General features: G+C 36.9%; 1 protein-coding gene across 2 annotated transcripts in view; it reads right to left on the bottom strand.

Moving 5' to 3' along the window:
• Positions 1-316: 316 nt before the first annotated feature.
• The window catches only part of PTAR1 (protein prenyltransferase alpha subunit repeat containing 1), a 36,001-nt gene continuing 20,655 nt past the window's right edge, over positions 317-15,662 (bottom strand). Inside the window, exons 6-7 of one of the 2 annotated variants that reach the window (XM_056513978.1) lie at positions 9,822-10,138; positions 317-9,270 (exon numbers count right to left, since the gene is read on the bottom strand). In XM_056513978.1, the coding sequence (XP_056369953.1) occupies positions 8,922-9,270; positions 9,822-10,138 (666 nt within the window). In that variant the 3' untranslated portion in view covers positions 317-8,921. The remainder of the gene's footprint in view (positions 9,271-9,821; positions 10,139-15,662) is intronic. The other variant, XM_056513979.1, reaches the window with a different exon arrangement.

Raw genomic sequence — 15,662 nt, 5'->3', positions numbered from 1 at the left:
ATTACGAGGGGTGTCTGTTGCACAATGAATGAAAATGGAGTTCAGTGTTGTCAGAAAACAAGGGTTTTTTAGGAGATGAAAAGTTTATTTATAAACTGCCAACATTTAACAAAAACAATATTACACTATTTTCCATTTTCTACAGAAATACAATAACTTACAGCGGTGCTTAGTCCATTTTGTCACTAATACACATATAACAAGTCTGCTGATAAATATGTGAAAAAAATCTGTTAACCAACCACCACCACTAAAATTGTACCTGTAAATTTTGGAAGACATCTGCATAGATGTCTAGTTAGAACTGTAAGGGAGCTCCTTTTAGTTTTGTAAGTAATTTTGTACTACTAGAATATGCAAAAATTTAATTAACATGCAATACAAAATATTTGCGATAAACAAGGTAAAACTCAGTAAAATTAAAGGAAAAACAACTGGATATCAGTGCTAAGATGCCCTTCTATGTTTCTAACTAGACATCAGGAAAATGCATGTTTTATGTGGTGGAATTTCAAATTCCCTTCACAGCAAAACCAGATTTATAACCACTAAAATCCATACTTGGCCAGGCTCCACTGAGGAAGGACTGAAGGTGTGGTGGAAGTTTTCTAGTACTAGACAACAACAAATAATGGTAGAACATCTCAAATCAACGTTAGATGCATTTTACAAAGTAGACTAGCTGTTAGCTAGTGATAAGCATTTGTGGAGATGGAAAGGTGAAAAATGTACAGTTTATTGTTGACCACAAATGCAAACCAGCACATCTGGAGAACAGCAACACTCAAGCCATCCACTGTTTATTAAGACATTCCCATTCAATATTGCATCAGTTATCACACAGCATTAAAAACCTCACCAGTCATCCCTAAACACCTTGCACGAACCTCGAGCACTGGTATCTATTTGCTATTCATATGCAGCACTTCCAAAACTAAAGCATTATCGTGGTTTGCACACAGGTTTGCACACAGTTGTATGAAAGCTTTTGCCACTAGAAAAGATGAAAAATCATGGAGGCAGGGGAGAGAATGGGGAGTTTTGAGCTGGGGCAGGAGGTGGGGGAAAGAGGGAGCGAGGAGAGGGGAGAATAGAGGGAAAAAAAAAAACACAGGGGAAAAAGAAGCTTTCTTAGCTACTCATACCCTGTAGTACCCTTAGTTTTTCTCTAGCTGCCCTTTTAAACCTCTAACATTCCATAACCTTAATGGCTCCTTTTCCACAGTGCTAATGACTACACACTACACTAACTGTTTTTTGGTTTTTTTATTGAAGCCATAAATTCAATTATTTGTGAAAGGCAAACCAAGACCCTTACAATTCATCATACTAAATATGTCATGGCTATCATGTAGAGGCTGATACCCTCTCCACAGCATGGCCTGATCCAAAATCAGTGAAGTTGGTGGGAATTTTGAATTTGAAACTCATTTCAATAGATGTAAAAATAAAGCATTCATATCACAGATAACCAGATCCTGCAAATTACTTCTATACAAGGACCCTGGTGGGTTTGTTACTTGCTCATTTCTGAACTAATGAACAATCAATTTAAGTAAGCCAAGATAGCTCATATCAACTATGGGCTTCCTTACATATTCTTTCTACCTAGCAGCTAGTAAGAGAAAATGAAAAAAAAAATAAAAAATAGAGAAAACAAGAAGTATGTGAGAGAAACTTTTTTAAGCTTTGCATTTAGGATGATGAACAATACTTTCAGTAACGCCCTGTGATTTCAGCTGCTCATTTTAGAACACTTGGAATGAATCACACTAAGAGGAAACAGGAAAGGTGCTAGTATTTTCCAGTAAAACTGCTTCCTTTAAGGAAAGCTCTCAAATCCAATAATCCAAAATCAAAAGACATGCAAAATGAAGAGTAATTCTGAAAATATTTTATGTGATTTATTTTTACAAAAAGAACACAGGAAAAATACTGAAAACAAAGTACCAAAGAGACTACTTGTTTTTATTTAAATACCAATTGAAGTCACTGGTTACACTTCTCTCAGTCTCCTGTGATGATAAAGCAGTCATCCAAAACATTTGGATTTCCATTTCCTTTCTGGAGGACTCATGAAAAGTATCCCCTGGGTATTGACTGAGCACCCCCAAATTTTTCCCAGCTTGACCTTACAAACGCTTTCACAGTCTCAAATACTCTCTACAAGCACTTGGAATAAACACCACCACTAATGATGTGGTTGGTGTGTGTAGGCATTTGCCCAAGTATCATGATAATCAGGCAGATTAAGACAAAGGGGAAGCAATAAATCTCACTGCTTTCAGCAGACAACCTGGCACTGATCCTGCTAGACTCAGACTCAGGACAGGTCATCCATGGAGGAGTCTGTTAGCAGAGAGCCAGATGTGGGTGATTTTTGCAGTATTCACAGAACATAAATACAGTTCTACCATCCATCCACTCACACATACATGCACACTTATTGTGGGAGAATAAATATAGATAATTTATTCACAGATAAATTCTCTACTGATTACCAAAAAAATAAAAGAAGAAAATAATCCCCATCTGACAGGAATTCATCCTATGACAAAGTAAGACCTGTGAAAAACAAACTTTATGCTTTACATTCACAATCCTGTAGAACACTGGTCTATTAGCAGATTACTTTCCAGTGTCTTACTGTCCTGTCATAATTTTAATCTTTCTGCTACAAAATTTATTATTTATCTAATTTATCTTGGAAATCTACATAAAATTTACAATGGCCACAACTGTGCATCTGAGAATTTTTCATAGAAAAAATATTGCAAAATATTATGTTTAAAACTAGTTGTATATCCCCCTAATAAGAAAGCTATGAGAATTAAATATTTTTGCACATATCTTTTTTAAAATAAACATTTCCCTACATAGAATAGTACTTTGATGAACATGATGGTGTTACAAAATTAGAGTTTATTGGCTCACTTGAACACCGTAGTGCTGTCACTACCTTGGATCTTAATGCTACTTAAAAATATTTAAGACATCTATAATTTTGATTATATGAAAGTAATGAGATTATATGAAGTAAAGTGTGTTCCCAAGCACACTTTTCAGGATGACTACCCAGTATTAAATGTAGCCATTTCAAAAGAGAAAAACTGGTACAAAAAGGAATTAATATTTTGCTTTCTGAAAACAAATTCTAGTACCTCGTATCCTTTATGTGATTTTTTTAACAACAGGTTTAAAAAAACACATTCCTTTTATCTACTCATTACTTGCACCACTCAGGAAAGCTTAACATAATAATAATGTACCAATTTAATAACTTTATTCACAATGAACAGACAGGTGTACCTCATCCAAGAAAAGCTCTTTGTTAAGCCATAATTATATTCCATTCAGAAAATGTCCCATGAAAAAAATATGCACCTTACCGTGTGTCCTCCCCACCTCTGTCTATACAGTAAGATGTACAGCAGGTGCCAGGTGGTGCAGATAAAGATGTTTAACAAACCAGACTTAAGTTAAGAGTCCTGTTTTCCAGAACAACTGCATGTAAGAGTTTGACAGCCATCAAAACAGATTTAGCATTCAGAATCCTAACAAAAGGTTTTAAAATATTGAATCTAAGACCTACGGTGCATCAACACAGGTGCTGTAAAAAGCTTCCCCATGCTTACAACATACTTTGAGATACTAACTACTCTACTGAATACTACTAGGAAACTCAGAGAATAAATCCAACAACTGTCAAGAGCTTCCTGCAAGACTGCAACAGCAATTCAAGATAAAGATTAACATTATGAAGCAGATGAGATGGTGAGGTCTACTGTTCATTACTGGGTACAGTGTTGGCATATGGGTAGATTACAAAATACTACACTAGACAAAAAAAAAATAAAATTAGAAGCCTGTTATTACACATTTAATTTTTTTTTCTTTTTAATCAATAATTATAAACTGTAAAAATGCACCCTAATTCACTACAATAGACTATGCCCTGAGAAGTAACATTACACACTAAGCCACTAGGAAATGTCAGGTCTGCAGTTCAAAAGCATCATATATGGAATTCCCTGGAAGCATATTTCCTCCATTTTTCAGCAACAGAGCTGCTTCTTCAGAGGAAAAGGCTAATGAAAATTCATGCTAATTCTAGTTTTTCCAGCTTTAACTACAAGATTTTTTTTTTCCTTTCTCCTTCAAACTCTCCCTGGAAAACCTGATGGATTCATTGATAAAGCTCTTGCTTTTCACATTTGAAAGAGGATATAGGCCTAGCATGAGGTTCTGAAATAACCAAGCCTGATGAACTCCACTTAAGGACATCAGTCAAAGAACTATTTGGGAGGTAGTCAGTTACTCAAACACAAAATCAGGCCACCTCACCAATGCTTTGCTACATTCTTCTTTGCTGGTTGGAAGAACAGAGAAGAGGCTGAGAAGAAACATACCTCTGTGTACAAAGGGAAAATTATAGACAGGGACACTGAACTTCCTTAGAAACTAAACTGAATGTTAAGTGCATTTGAGAATTGGTGAGTTACACCCTTTTCTTTGTATTTGACACTGATAAAGCTGTAAGAGCTAATTACACATATCTCTCATCACCCAGTAAGTGCAAAGATGCATTTAGAAGTGACATCTACGTTTCAGTGTCAGTTCACTGCTTTTTCCAAAATTGCTCTACAAGATACAATTCAGCAGTTGTGGGATTTTCTCCCCACATTTTAAGTGCAATGGTTCACTTCCTACTAGATTCAAAAAACAAAAAACAAAAAACAAAAACAAAACAAAACAAAAAAAAAAAAACAAAAACAAAAAAAACAAACAAACAAAAAAAAAAGCACTCCTCCCTTACAAAAGGTAAAACAAAACTAAACAAACAACAACTTGTCCAAATATTCAACCATCCAGTCTCTAAAGACTCACAAATGAAATCATTCTCTGGTACTCACATTTTGCTCAGTGTAATATATTTTTGGAAAAGTATGCTTTTTGAGTCTGGTTAGGCAGACAAACCTTTCCAAAACACTTTGTTTCTGTTCATCAGTATTATACAGTACTGTTTTAAAAATTCATTAACTATCTACTTAGTAAAAAAAAATCACTTCCATCCATAAAGTCTAGCTACACATTCTAATTAAGCAGCACTAGAACAAAAGTGGAAATGCCAGAAATTTTGATTGTAAGACAAAAATCTAAGCTTTCTCACTATATTATCACTTTGCTTATTTGCCTTAAAGCAAATGACATACAAGGTAATTAATCATAGTATAAACCGACAAGTTACTTTATCCCCTATTTAAATGACACATGGATTTTGTTGTATAAAGAATATGTAAGCAGTCAATAAAACACAAATATGCAGCCATGAGTACATTAAGAATAATAATCAGAGCAGCTATAACAATGTGTTCCAATAACTTCATACAAGTTTGTTATTGTAGCTATCTTTAATGCTGCGTGTTTTTCCAGTGACTGTAACACACAAGACAAACAAAATGCCAGTGAAATAACAGTTACTGCATTTAGCAGCTGAGAATTTACCACTTAAAAACATGATTTCTATTCCAAATTCTGTAGTTTCAAATTACATTTGTTCCTCAAAACCCTTTGTTTTTAGTACAAACAAATTTTTACAAAGACTAATCCAGTGAACAAAAAGAATCCATTCAAATAACACATACTACAGGAGAGGACAAAATTAGGAAAGATGCTGAACTTTACATGAAGATGTTTAAAGACGTACAAAGTTTGATTTTATATTTGAAGAAACTTCAGAGAGTGAGAGCCTTGTATTCTGCAGCTTCTGCTGGACATTTTCTCTGCAGGAATATTCACCAATTAGATTTTTAGTCTCTGATCTCTGAAACACAAAACAGCTGAAATGCCTTATGTAAAGCAGCCGTGCTCATTGTATGTTAACTACCAACGGCCTAAAGCCACTTTCTGTTTTTTTAAGCAGCGTCCAAAGGGGACTCTGCAGTAACACCAAGCGATTAGACAGGTATGCTGCAAAGATCATAGTTCCAGAACTTCCCATCAGCTTTGAGCTTAATGCAGTATGTTAGCAGCATCTCTTCAAGCATTGCATGCATGAGGCTTCAGGACACTGACAGTTTGAAGCAATTTAGATATTATTTTCCTTTTTCATACAATATATATTGTTACCATTAAAAAATTAAAGCTCAAATTTAACAACTTACTGTTTGCATTTCTTTCAAACAGAAAGATATGACTTGTTTCAATTTCAATGTTTAGTTTTCAGGCCTGCTAACATTTCTAAATGTAACTATTCTGACTGGATTTTAAAAAATAGAGTACAGTGGAATATTTCCATTGGGTGCAGACTTTAAAAAACCTACACTTATGAGTTATACTACAGCCATCAGTGTTTTTCAAAAGTAGTAAGAATTTCAGCACCATCTCTAATCAGGGCTCTAAAACTCTTAGTTCCAAGTACTAGAATTCAACGCAAACTCTATTCAGTTACATAGGACCAAATCTTGTTGTCCTACAAGAAAGCATCACTTTTGCTGACATCAATAGGAACTACACACATGTATATGAGGGCATCTATTTCAATGTTTATGATGTCAAGTTCAAAAGCACAGAACTTCCACAGTACAGCTCTAAGAATGCTAACTAAGATTCCAGATCTTAGTCTGGAAGAACTATATAATGAGTTTCAAGTCAGAGTATAATATTAGTATTTTCTTCTGAAAGCCTCAGTCATTCCCGTGCAAGGAGAGACAGTTTAAGAATTGTTTCTTATACTCCCACTTCCGAGATTGCTCCTACCACTAATATTTTTCTCATAAACAGGTAATTTTTGCCAAGGTAAACAGAACACAAATACTAAGTAACTTAGGACCAAGAACCTGATCTTTAATACATTGTCCCCTTGACTTCACACTTTAATGGGATACTGTTAATCAAGCTGACCGAGGCTACTACACATACTTTAATGCATCATCCACATTCAATAAACATCAGGTCCCTTGGACATGTAAAAGTTCTTGCTCAAGTTCTTAATTTCAGACTCCTGTTTGTACTTGAACCTATCCATGTCAGTAATCACTGAGGCAACATCTTATGACAAACTATCCTCTCAAGCCCAATCCCACACCTCCTTCAGACAACAATTATGTTCTTCTGCAACTAAAACTATCAACCAATCCATCACAGCATCCCATAGCACCTCCAAGCTAACGACCACATAATACATCCATACCTATGGAGAGGCAAGTGTGGATGCCCTCTGAGACAAAGCTTTGACATGGAGATGCTTAAGCCTAGATCAGTCTTATCTATGTACTGTAAACAGAACAGTGTACATTTAGAAATGTCATTGTTAGCCACTTTGTGCCTGAAATGAATAATGAACATAATCTCAAAGATTGCAAGTGGTCTGTTTTCAATTTGAAATGCAAGAATAAACTCCATTCATCAAACTACTTAGAAGTACAGGAACTTCACATTTCAAGTGCTTTTTTGATTCAAAGTGACACATTTTGAATAGGCTACCTGTGGTTTTTCCTCCCTCATTGTTTCTCTCTCTGCCCAATAGAAACAGCATCTTGAAACTTATGGTTAAGAGGCATTTGGGGCAGGAGAAAAATAAAGCAATTATGGCAAGGACACCCCCAGACTACCCCCAGAGAATGGTCTGCTTTTAAAAGAGGCAATGTTGCCATTGTATAGACTTCTACAGTTGTAGAATGTTTTCCCGGGGTCTGTGGACCAGCACAATTCTAGTAGTGTAAAAAATCCCTTTTACAGACAAGCTCTAAGGAAATGACAAAATACACCACTCATATTTGATTTCAAATTCCCTTAAAACTTATGTTATGTAAACAGAGATGTGTGGTTGGAGTAGAGTTCTTCCTTAAGGGTAAAAAAAGGAAAAAAAAAAAAAAAAAAGAAATCAAAGAAACTGCTCTCCAAAAGAACAGAAGGGAAGAGTTAGCTCCTTCCTCTTGCTGTCATTTTTTTTAACTGTACAGTCTCAATGATCAGTTGGAAGAGCTACTTTTTACTCCATCCAATATTGGACTTGTAGGGTTTTCATTAAGTACAAAATACCAATGTGTGATTTAGCATGGTGAGAATCTGTAGTGTAAATAAGACATTCAGAAATGTGTATAAAGTGTGATTAATTCTGGATTGCTGAGATTAAATAAATAAATAAACACCAAGTAAGAAATGAAAGTAAAGTGGTCTGTTTTAAGAAAACTATTTCCAAATACAGCCAAATGCAGCTCTGACTATGGGTGAACACGTGTTTGAACTATCTTCTGCCACATTTTTCTGTATCTGCTTATCAAGATTTCAACCTTATAGACCTTCCTATCAAGTTAGCATGACAATTAGTAAGCAAACAAAACCCCAGTTAAAACAGTAAAAGGCATGACAGCTCCAAAACTGTTACTGGAGCCTTCAGAAAGAAACACCGTATTCTGGTGTTCTACCAAAGACTGCTATACAAAAATAATAGCAGTCAGTGAACATAGTCTGGATCCAATAAGGTATTAGCATGATGCTACACAGGAACAAACTGGGAACGGGTTTAGCTGATATGACAGATTTTCCCATTCTTTTTTCAGACACTCTGTTGCACAAGCATTTCAAACTTTTTTTCTTTTACCTCCATTTTTTTTTAAAGTCAAATGATTCAGTCCACCTTAATGCAGAAGTGAAAAAAAAAAGAAAATATCATAGTAGGAAGCTGATAAGAGTGATTTCTTACTGAGATTAAGTAACAAACTGCATTTGCTTAATAAAAACATATGCCAGTTCTTTAATAAAGTGACAGACTTCTACTCTGAAATTTAGCTTTAGGACTGACCATCAAAAGAGAGAGAAACACAGGGTTAGCTAACACTTGCAACCAAGACATGCATTGTGTCTGAAAAGAGAATATTGCACTAAGTGAAGAACCCTGAAAGCTCTAAACACCTCCTTCACTGACCCAAAAAAGTAACTAACCATTTTCTATAAGCAGTAGCAAACCTGGCTTGGTCCACATCCCTACAAGTTGATAATACTTTATCAACAAACCGGTATTCCATTTCTGGACCAAGAGAGTCCTGCACAGGAGCACGCTTCAGGCGTTTTGTTTCTTGGGTATAACTTTGTTTGCTGCTGGATTCATTCAAACCATCAACATCCATAGCTTGAGACATGTGACTTGTTGTAGGACTGTGGTGGGAATTATTCAGACTTTCATCACTGCTGTCCACAGATGATACCACTGCACTCAGGAGAGGAAGTTTGTTGCTTAAGTGCTGTTGAAGGTAGAATACACACCTTCTTCAAAGGAAAATAAGAAAAAAAAAGAGAAAGTCATGCACTGAAAATAATCTGCTGTTGCTGCTGAACTGTTTCAATTCATAAGTCATCCCACCAGATTTCCCTCACAGACACAAAATCTGCTCTGTCTGCGCACGCTGCACTAGAAAGGGCTCCATGTCATTTTGGCAAATCTGCTGTTACTTAGTCAGGAACCTGCACCCAGCTAATGAAGCAAACATTTTATGAAGCCAATCTTCTATCTACATTTTGTTCATTTTTTTATTGTTTAAATATTTAAAGTGTGAGGAGGCTCATTAACAGCATCTTATGTCTCTTGCACAAATTATCGGGACAAGCAGAGCTTACATCATAAGATATTTAAGCCAAATCAAATCTCCCACACAATAGCTCTGATTATGCTCTTGAACATTTTCCAAAGGCTTAATACATAGTTGCTTAAAAATCTTTTATCGAGTGGCACTTCCTAAAACAAGAACGATTTGTTTGGAAATACCATATGAAGAACCAAACACAAATCAGAAGGAAGCTCTTTCGACAAGTCCTCTTACCTATGACACCACAAGGTTTCATGCCCTGGGTAATTATCAATCAGTTCACTGCAGAGTTCCATCTCTTCATCTAAACGGCGGGGGAGATCCACGCTTTGATCCTCTGCACAGGCAGCTTCTGTCCCTGCACTCTCTTCCTCCTTCTGAAGGCTCGGGTTTTGTTCATTTACCATTTGATTTTGTACCAATACGTTGTTGTCAGTCACCGTTCTGCGTATCAAGGAATTGAGTAAGAACTGGCGGTAATGAAACCCACTGTGGTCTGAGACATGCATGGATACCCAATATTTAGTGGATGAAAGTTCATCGAGGAGAACCTGAAACAAAATGCAGGGACAGTTATCAACCAGTATAAAGGAGGAACTTACCACTACTCCTTCTGTATTAAAGTAATATCTTCTTTGGGGATTTCAGCCACTGGTTTAAAAACGGTTTAAGAATACACAGAAAAATTAACTATCACTGAGGCTTTTCTACTGTGTGCTGAAAAGCACCTTGGCATCTCTGCAGAAAACAAATTAATACTTCTTCCAAACTCTGAACAGGCAGGTTTTTCAGAAACCCTCCTACAAGCTGAGTGCGAAAAAAACCCAAACCACTTCTGATACTGAAATAAGCAGTGGCTTAAGAATCTCAAAATGGTTAGCAATAAATACTATTTATATGAGGCACAAACTACACTGCCATTAGCTTTAAGAATTTTACTTTTTACCTAGCGGATTGTGGATGTCTGAAGGTGGGTGAGTTGCTTAAAAGGAAAAAACCACAAACTTAATTTACAGGATGTCAACCATAACAGTATGTTTAAAGCCCTAGAACCTGTGAAATATGAATACGATACTTATCCATAATCAGGTTGCTTGATTTTACTACCAAAGAACCCCTAGAAAGGCTTTCACAACAATTCTGGTAAATACTTAAATTTAGCTTTGTTTTTAGCTGCTGGCTCCTGTGAGTTGTCTATTAATTCTGAGTGCTCTTAAACCTTCAAAATTCATTTCTGGAGAGAAATGCAAGTTTGGCTCCCAGACAAAGCTTTTACTTTGCTTTGCTTTCTCTGTTAGAGCCAACAGTCTGTTTTTTGTTCACAGGCCTTAACCTCTTTCCTCACACTGCTTCTCCCCCAGAGCTTAAACTATCCAAAGAGATCAAAACTACCTTTCTAATTTACTTCTAAAGACTTTTGGAAGTAATCTTGATAATCTCATGGTATACTCTTGCTTTTAACCTCTTCTCCCAAGCTACCTACATCACTTAACAGGACCAGCTGATGCAAAACAACTTTCGTAGGTAGAAGTCTTTCTTTTTGATACTGCAGCACAAAAACCACAGCCTCCCACAAAGAAAACCATGGAAACACACAAGGCTAGCTATATAGCATTTTGGGGCACATCTGTTCTAAAAGAAATGGGGAGTAAATACAATGCAAAGAGTGTATTCTACTCAAGACAGACAACACGTTTTTTTAAAAAATTCTGCCAAAAGATACCAGCATTACCTTCCTTTCAGAGATCAGAAAAGAGAATTGCAGTATTAAGTAACAGTCCACACACAGGGTTCTTAAGGGAGCTAAAACTCCATGTCCAGATCTGTACTTTAAACCATAAGATCAGCTTTTCCTTCCTTCACAGAACTGAGCTTAGCGTTTTAAACTTTTGAACTTCAAAATTTAGAAGTCTATTAAGAATAACATAAGGCTCAAAAAATCAGATTGGCCTTTATTTAGCTGTGATTGATTCTAGACATGTTTATGCTCAACTGAGACCTTGGAAGAATCCAATTCATTGATCTGAAATATTTATAAGCTAAAAATTTACAGGGGAACATCTTAATTACGCATTTTACTCTCTGTACAAAGGGAAAAAAATTATTCCCAGCATCATTCCTTACCTGAACCAGAACACTTCTTCTAAAAAAGCAACACAGAAGAGTGCCATGAAAACTTCTTGAGATCTACAAAAAACTGAGCCTCCTATCTAGGAACCTCAGAGTACCAGTGGAAGATGCTTCTAACAACTGGAAGTAAAAGCCAGCCAATGTCTGAATTCCAAGAGGTTCTTTGTTACAAAGTCTGCTTTCTCCATTTCCATCTCTATCAGTACAAGCCCTTGTACAAGCCCATTGCCACTGTTCTGTGAAGAAAGAGGAAACTATGAAAATACCTCCCTCCCCACTCTTGAAAACCTCCTTTCTACCTCTGGTGGCAAGCTGACTACCATGGAACAGGCAGCCTCCCCCAGAATACAACGTGTGCTCAGTGACCTTTGTCTCAACCTCTGGGTCTGAAGAGGAAATGCAGAAATTTCTCCTCTGGGGAAATAACAAGGAACTGGGGAAACAAACTTTTAAGGATAGCCAGACAAATATAGCAATGTCCACTCACAGAAACTAGTATCTTAGATAACTAGCAGACCCAGTCATTTAAGAAAAAGCCAAGGCCTTACTGGGGATGGTTACAAGAAAAACTACTTTTTATTTTGTGAACATATTGTCTTCTGGGCGTAACACCAGAGAATTGTTGTCTCATGACAATTACTTGTTTGTTTGCTTGTTTTATTGTAGGGTCTGATCAATCAATCTCCATCCTTTAATCATGAAATTGAGTATTCCAATCTAAAGAAAACAAAAAAGTTTGTCAATCCTTGCTGGACTACCTCCTATTTTTCTATCTGCATGATTTCACTGAAGCAATACAGTGTTTATGGATTTGAAGACTATAGCCCTACTACTCTCTTACCCCAGTTCTCTAACTAATTACACACCCATCTTTTAGTAGGTATCTGGAGCCTATGATCTAACCCCACTAACTAACTGTACAGTCATGTGAGAAAGCTGACATTGGGCTTTCCAAGGCAGTACTCCAATACCAGATTGGATTGGATCCAATCTTAGATTAGGTTCAAACAATCTACTCTTGGCAAATACTTGATTTATGTTAATGAATACTATTTAAACACTACATAAACTTGCTAATGCCATTCAAATTCTGCAGCTAGAAAAATCTGAAATTTCTGTACTTAAAGAAGATAATGTTTGTGACTGTCTAGTGTAAGAAAGAAGAAACACCTATATCCTGTGAGAAAATACTCCTACTGGGCCAAAACTTAGTTCTGTAGCATTTTAAATATTTTTCTCAGATTGGGCTGAAATTCAGTCTGCAGTAGCATTAGGATTATTAAACCAAATGAAAAAGGACAACCAAAATCCTATTGCACAGCCTACCTCTTGAAATCCTCCAAAGCAGGTCAACAGGTTTGTTAATAAACCTATTATCATTAACAGGATAAAAATGTTAATGAAAAAATGTTTTAAGAAGTCATATTTAAATGATAATACAACAAACAATGTATGTTTCTGTGCAATTTCTGTAGTTTTGTTTCATACTACAGGCAAGGTTTATATTACAGCAGAAATACAGCCATAAATAATACAGGTACTCCTTAATTTCAGGCAACCTTGCAAGAACTAAACGGCTGTAGAATCAGGGACTGCTTCATCTGCCAATTTTTCAGCATGGTTCTAGTCCTGCACCTTGTTGAAATTTATCATACTTTTCAGATATTCAAACACAGAAATTGCTGATGGTGGAATATGAGACACCAAGCAAGTGAACAACCTCTGTCTAAAAGAATGGTAGGGATGCGGTCAGAAAAGCCAAGGCAAAGCTGGAACAGGACTTGGCAAGAGGCACAAAGAATAACAGAAAAGGATTGTGTAAGTACACAGGTCACAAAAAAAGACCAAGGAGAGTGTATAAGCAAGAATTGGTAGCAACTGATACAGAGAAGGATGAAGTACTGAGTTATTGTCCCTCAGGGCTGTCTTGGGACTGCTGCTCTTCAGTATCAATATCACACACAGTGGGATTAAGTGCACCCTCAGCACATTTGCAGATGGCACGAAGCAGGGCAGTGCAACTGACGCAACAGAAGGATGGGATGCTAGACAGGGACATCTGAATGAACTTGAGAAATGGGCCCATGAGTTAAATAAATCGAAGTGCAAGGTGCTGCACCTGGGCTGGAGTAATCCCAGATGTGAGCACAGACTGGAAATGAATTAGCATGGAAAAGCACCTGGGAGTTCTCAAGGATGAAAAGTTGGACAAGAGCCAGCAACACCCACTTGCAGCCCAGAAAACCAAGTGCATCCTGGGCTGCATCAAAATCAGCAGACTGAGAGAGGAGATTCTGCCTCTCTGGTCGAGACCCCATCAGGAATGTTGTACCCAGCTTTAGGAGTCACCAGCATAAGGATGTGGACTTGTTGGAGCAGGTCAAGAGAAGTGTGACAAAGATGCTGTGAGGACTGGAGGACCTCCCCTATTAGGACAGACTGAGAAAGCTGGTGTTGTTCAGCCTGAAGAAAAGGCTCTGGGATGACCTCACTGTGGACTCTCAGTAGCTTAAGGGAACTTAGAAAAGGAGGGAGAGGGATTTTTAATGTGACTACATAGTCACTGAACAAGGGTAATGGTTAATGAAAGAGGGCAGGCTTAGATTACATATTGGGGAAGAAATTCTTTACTGTGAGGGTGGTAAGGCACTGAAATAGTTTTCCCAAGAGAGGTTGCAGATGCCCCCTCCATTGAAGTATTCAAGGGTGGGCTGGATGGCACCCTGAGCAGCCTGGTCTACTGAGTGGCATCCTTGCACATGGCAGGGTGGCTGGAATGAGATGGAGGGCACTCCCAAGCCAAACTATTCTGTGATCCTATGAACCTGCATATTTTTGTGAAAATCCATAATGTCTCCTTTTTCCCTGTTCTTATTTGCTTTTTTTCTTCCATCATATCTTGCAAATAATCACAATATAATTCTGCCTCTTAAAGTTACCTGGACACATTTCATCACAAGTTTCATGCTGTCTTTTATGTTCCACACTTTTCCCTAATTTTCCTGTATCCCAAACACCTTCTACTAAGCCCTCTGATGAGACGCATAGGTGGTGTAATGAAGACAACCTAGAGCCAACACAGAGACTTCCCAACAGGTTAAACACATTGGTGGAGGAAAAACAGCACCAGTGAAATGTTGCTAGAGGTAACACAAACCAGATGGACAACTCTAGACAGAAGAATCACTTCCATAGTCTTCAAAAGATCAGTAGGGAAAGTGGGATGGCAGGCAAAGTAAATGGACTTTGGAATTATCAATAAAATTTAAAATACTTCCTTCACATGTATGTTTGTGATTTGTCACAAAAAGCACTCACAACTGACAATGAATAAACTCTCCAGAATAATTCAACTTCTGCAAAGAGTTATTTCTATTATAATGTTATTATTTTTCTTTAATTAAATTAGCTAAGAATAGTGAGTGTAAAAAGCACTCAAGGTGTAATCCTGATCCTCAGATTACTGTTACTAGTATAATGGACACAGAGCTGTTTAGAACTTGTTTTAAGGCATAAAATGAATTGTATTTTCTTTAACAGTGGTAACTCCCTTCACCTTTTAGTAAGCTCTAATAAAGTTCCTGCTTTCTATTTATATAGACCTCTATAACCCTAACTTCTAATCTCCAATCTATCTCAATCCTGCAATTCTTCTGAGTTTTCTGAAAACCATCTTTTCATATAAATTTGCTAGGCAGACAAGTTCCAAATTTTGCCCTGTCTCTGCAATGGACATAAAAATAATGGCTATATTGATTCAACAATGTCCCGTAGCAAAATCCAGCGGCTGCTGTTAAAAGTGAGTTATGTGTCACTGTATCAAACCAATATTCACAAAGAACTCACCTAGCCACTCAGAAAACATGGTATTACAAAACTGCCTATATAGACCATTTAGACCATGTCACATTAACTAATTCAACTTGCTGGAGGTCTTGATGTTAC

Source organism: Oenanthe melanoleuca, chromosome Z, assembly GCF_029582105.1.
Source record: "Oenanthe melanoleuca isolate GR-GAL-2019-014 chromosome Z, OMel1.0, whole genome shotgun sequence".
NCBI lineage: Eukaryota > Metazoa > Chordata > Aves > Passeriformes > Muscicapidae > Oenanthe > Oenanthe melanoleuca.
The sequence above is the reverse complement of the archived record's forward strand: the minus strand, read 5'-3'. Positions and strand labels throughout refer to the sequence as shown.